General features: G+C 37.2%; 3 protein-coding genes across 5 annotated transcripts in view; 1 reads left to right on the top strand and 2 right to left on the bottom strand.

Annotated features, from left to right (window-relative positions):
* The window catches only part of LOC104778662 (AMSH-like ubiquitin thioesterase 2), a 2,523-nt gene extending 2,158 nt beyond the window's left edge, over positions 1 to 365 (bottom strand). Inside the window, exons 1-3 of the mRNA XM_019243383.1 lie at positions 326 to 365; positions 155 to 207; positions 1 to 58 (exon numbers count right to left, since the gene is read on the bottom strand). Coding sequence (XP_019098928.1) covers positions 1 to 58; positions 155 to 207; positions 326 to 364 — 150 coding nt within the window. The 5' untranslated portion in view covers position 365. The remainder of the gene's footprint in view (positions 59 to 154; positions 208 to 325) is intronic.
* Positions 379 to 2,198, bottom strand: LOC104755282 (AMSH-like ubiquitin thioesterase 2). Of its 2 annotated transcripts, XM_010493263.2 has the most exons (8): positions 1,951 to 2,198; positions 1,763 to 1,852; positions 1,345 to 1,407; positions 1,178 to 1,252; positions 1,015 to 1,077; positions 844 to 896; positions 572 to 747; positions 379 to 471 (listed from the first exon to the last, which is right to left on the bottom strand). In XM_010493263.2, the coding sequence occupies exons 1-7, from the start codon at positions 2,101 to 2,103 to the stop codon at positions 573 to 575; spliced, it is 672 nt and encodes a 223-aa protein (XP_010491565.1). In that variant the 5' UTR covers positions 2,104 to 2,198; the 3' UTR covers positions 379 to 471; position 572. The 2 variants fall into 2 exon arrangements, with proteins under 2 accessions (XP_010491565.1, XP_010491558.1); XM_010493256.2 differs by having other exon boundaries at positions 405 to 747; positions 1,951 to 2,197.
* Positions 2,385 to 3,697, top strand: LOC104769069 (uncharacterized protein At4g28440). 2 transcript variants are annotated; one of them, XM_010493202.2, is made up of 3 exons: positions 2,385 to 2,493; positions 2,797 to 3,051; positions 3,245 to 3,697. In XM_010493202.2, the coding sequence occupies exons 2-3, from the start codon at positions 2,820 to 2,822 to the stop codon at positions 3,433 to 3,435; spliced, it is 423 nt and encodes a 140-aa protein (XP_010491504.1). In that variant the 5' UTR covers positions 2,385 to 2,493; positions 2,797 to 2,819; the 3' UTR covers positions 3,436 to 3,697. The 2 variants fall into 2 exon arrangements, with proteins under 2 accessions (XP_010491504.1, XP_010491496.1); XM_010493194.2 differs by having other exon boundaries at positions 2,404 to 2,505.

Genomic DNA, 4,533 nt, shown 5'->3' with positions numbered 1-4,533 from the left:
ACAGCTTCTCAGTACCTCCATTCCTCCTGGATCCGTTAGCTTAAATATTCCGTGACTCCTGAAAAATCAGTTTGAGAGTTCATCAAGGAAAATAGGTTGACTATATATAATTGACTCCATGGTAACGGATTAAGATAGCTTTGGAAGCACATACTTAGAGCTATCGGTTGGGGCTACAACGATTGCAAAAGCCTCGGGCACCATTACCTAAAAGGTACATGATAGGAAACAGAGAACTGGATCGTATCAAACCATGTATAAAAACATAAATCTTAGTCACAGCTTATTGCTTTTGTCAGTCAAATAGTGAATTTGGATTCAATACCTGATATGAGTAATGTGTATGCAGATCTACTGATGACATGAAACAANGGACATTTCAATTTATGATACAGTTACTTACCTTAACTTATTAACACTGTGTTGTTCATAACCCCAATCTGACAGTCTTCTCAGACCAAGTATCCAGTTCTGGTTACGAGTTACAGTTATTATTGACATCCTTAGCCAAGAGTGGCTTAAGCTTGAACCTTTTTACTGATAACTGATAAGGCCATGGAAGGGTCATTACCTTAACGCAGATCAAAAATCTCGAACCGAAGGTTAGAGTTCTTGTAGACGTTTGAGCAATGCTCATAAACTGGGTTACCATCTTCTGGTTCTTTGTGCGGGTGGAATCCAGTCCCGGAACAGCTTCTCAGTACCTCCATTCCTCCTGGATCCGTTAGCTTAAATATTCCGTGACTCCTGAAAAATCAGTTTGAGAGTTCATCAAGGAAAATAGGTTGACTATATATAATTGACTCCATGGTAACGGATTAAGATAGCTTTGGAAGCACATACTTAGAGCTATCGGTTGGGGCTACAACGATTGCAAAAGCCTCGGGCACCATTACCTAAAAGGTACATGATAGGAAACAGAGAACTGGATCGTATCAAACCATGTATAAAAACATAAATCTTAGTCACAGCTTATTGCTTTTGTCAGTCAAATAGTGAATTTGGATTCAATACCTGATATGAGTAATGTGTATGCAGATCTACTGATGACATGAAACAACCCTGAGAAGGATGAGTCTGTAAAAGAATTATAAACTCATTATCTAAGTTAAGACAATGCAGTTAAACATATCAGTCAACATCAATAAATATGGAGGGAGAAGAGAGAGATATATACATGAATCCATCCTACGGGATAAAGTTCTCTTTCGTTCTGTATGGAAAACACTTCCACTTCATTCATAGCTTGACACTGCCAAAATTTAGTACCAAGTTAGCAACCATTATTACATTGAACACCAAGAAATGACCGGAAAAAAGAGTCTTTCAAAGATAGATACTCACAGAATTAGAAGTTGATTCTTGCTTAGGTATTATCAGAGTGGTTACGTAAAAAATTCCTCTTTCCTGCATCATGATCAAAAATATTCAAGTGATTAACAACAACATATCAGGTACATGAAACTCGAAGAAAGGAAGAATCCTGAAACAGAGAAGCAAAGCAACCATGAGTCCCTCATGACCATAAAAAGAAAGCTAAAATCTCTTATCAGGTCCACCAAAATATCTCCTCCAAATGATTTCAAAACGCATGAATCGCTTGAAGTAAACTGATCATATATAGCAATAAGCACACCTTTTCTTTAGCAGAACAATAAAGTCAGTGACTTTTCTAAGGAGTTTCATTCACTTTCAGACTTTCTCATCAAAAGTAATCAACTTTGTGAAGAAGAAAGCAAAAAAAAAAAAAAAACAATCTTACAAGAAAAGCAGCAAGAGTCCCACAAGTCTCGAGGTCCTTCTCAGTGTTCTCTCTCGCTAGCTCAGTGAAATCTTCCAACAATCTTTCTGACTAAGTATATAATAACAAACACCAACAACGGTTAGCTCAATAATCGAGTCCGACACAAAAAAAAAAAATCACGGAGAAGGAAGTAAATTTCGACTTACGATATGAACATCTCTGAGTATACTATTGGTTTCCGAGGATTCGCCGTGATTCGTATCGGTACCGGAGAATAAGACCCGAGAAACGTGAGAAGATTTACATGTTCCGCCCTCAACAAAAGAGAGCGAAGGAGATGGAAACGAGAGCGTTACCATGGAAGCAAAAGCAGCATCGATGAGTGGAAAAGACAAATCAGAAAAAAAGCTCGCCGACTTCAGTGAACAGGTTCTTGATAAACCAAACCGGTCTAGTTAAAATCGGTTAAGAGAACATTTCAATTCAAGGGTGTAATTTCAATTTAGTCAAAAGCTCTAAGGACGATCTCAAATATATACAAAAATACAAGGGGTAGTTTTAATAAAGATAGTTCAGGAACGCGACACGTGTCCAGGTCAATGATCTACGGTGAGTAATGAATGAATAAAAGACCGCCGCGTCATCTCGTCTTTGTGTTTATCGCCTCTCAACTCATCAACACAAAACAGATCTAAATCGCTCAAAGTCGTCGTCGTCGTCGTCGTCTCTCTTCTCCCGAAACCAATAACGTAAGTACATGAGTGAGTTCGCAAAAACCCTAGCGTGATTACTACACTTTTCTTCTTGTCAATATCATCTCTCTGATCTGCGTATTGATGGGTTGTGTTTGTGTTTGATTAGTTAAATTGTCTTAAATCTCGTCGTCGTAGGTTCTGTAGGAGATTAGATGCGTAATATGTAACTCTTGTTGTGTTAAATTGTTTAAAGCTGTAATGATCGGATGTGAGGAGTGGGGTTTTTGATGGTCTAATCAGATATATCAAATTGCTTGTTGATCTCAAAATTGTATTGTTTTTTTATTGTATGGCTAGGGTTTGTTATTAAAAAAAATACTATGGCTGAGGCAACGCCTGCTTTGAGGAAGCCAGTGTTCACAAAGGTTAATGAGCTGAGACCAGGAACCAACGGTCACTCACTCAACGTCAAAGTTGTCAGCACTAAGATGGTGATGCAGAGAGGAGGTGGTGGTCGTCCCAGTGGTCCTCAGGCTCGTCAGATGCGTATTGCTGAGTGTTTAGTTGGTGATGAGACTGGAATCATTATCTTTACTGCTAGAAACGACCAAGGTTAGAAAGAACACTCATGTTTGTTGTGAATTTCAGAAATAATATTAGGAAAAATGTGATTTGCTATACTTTAATACATTGAGTTTGGATAGTGAAAACACACAGGAATCGTTAGTTTAGGGTTGCAGATACTAGGGTATGTTCTCGTGTGATTTGTAATTGATGTTATGAATCTTTCTTTTTTATCGATCAGTGGATTTGATGAAAGAGGGCAGCGTTGTGACTCTGCGCAATGCAAAGATCGACATGTACAAGGGGTCTATGAGGCTTGCGGTTGATAGATGGGGACGTGTTGAAGTTGCGGAAGAGCCTACAGACATCACCGTCAAAGATGATAACAATCTTTCGCTGATTGAGTATGAGCTTGTGACCGTCGAAACTTGATATGTTCCCTCCAACAAAAAGAAAGCAGAGAGAGCGACTCAAAAAAAAAATTTATTGCAAAAAGCCTCTGTGGTTTGAGTTTTAGTTTTGGTGGGTTTTGAGTCTTTATGTATTATCCTGCTTGCCTCTGATTTACTGTTCTTTGTTTTGAAAATCTCAGGTTGCCCTCTTTTTTTGTAGATTGATTCTCTCTATTTACACATATCATGGGATCTTTCTCTTGTTTTTAGTTTTCGTATTTTTACATGGAAATTTTTATAAATGGGTACTCTCACGTAGAGATTAGTTTGATCCAATGAGTTTTATGTTATTATTGAACCATTGAAGTCGTTAACATCGAAACAACCTTACTTTTTTGCATTGGTCGGCGCAACTGGTAAATTCTGTTGTTAATTACATGATTAAACCCCTTGTAGATTTTTTGTTTATGACAATTGAGAAAGTAAACTCTCAAATATATTATTCCATCATGGACTCATGGTAGTATTGGCCAAATAGGTTGGTGAATATATATTATCAACAATTTGATTTGTATTGCACTAGTTAGTAAGGCATGTACAATGGTTCGAAGTTCCAACATGTTTTTGTGTCTAGAAATTTGGAAAAATATTTTTATCCAAAAAATCAGATTAATGAAAGACTCCGCATTAATTAATCACCAGAAACTGTTGGGTCTCAGTAAAAATAAAGCTGAGAGATAATAAACCTTGACATAATTTTTTTTTAATATGTTTAGGAATTAGATTGAAGATAACAAAAGATCTCATACGTGAGGCATTTTAAGCTCACAGATTTTATTTCATATATTAACAATAGATGAGATTAAATTTTTCCATACATAAAAGATATGTAGATATTAACTAGGCGTCCGATGAGGATTTTTAAAGCGTGTTCAAGGACACTTGGGTCCTCCTTTGGAGTTTTTTATATCACGGTAGCAAGGACATTCATCTTTGTTTCCATAAGTGCCCGATGGGACACAGTTACACTTCCCGCAACATATATTGCAGTCCTTGATGCACTCTTCATGTTTTCTGTCATTCTTTGAGCATCTCACATTGCACTTTCCACCGCATGCTGCTAATTCATTTAAGCATT

Source organism: Camelina sativa, chromosome 3, assembly GCF_000633955.1.
Source record: "Camelina sativa cultivar DH55 chromosome 3, Cs, whole genome shotgun sequence".
NCBI lineage: Eukaryota > Viridiplantae > Streptophyta > Magnoliopsida > Brassicales > Brassicaceae > Camelina > Camelina sativa.
This window is presented reverse-complemented; position numbering and strand designations above follow the sequence as displayed.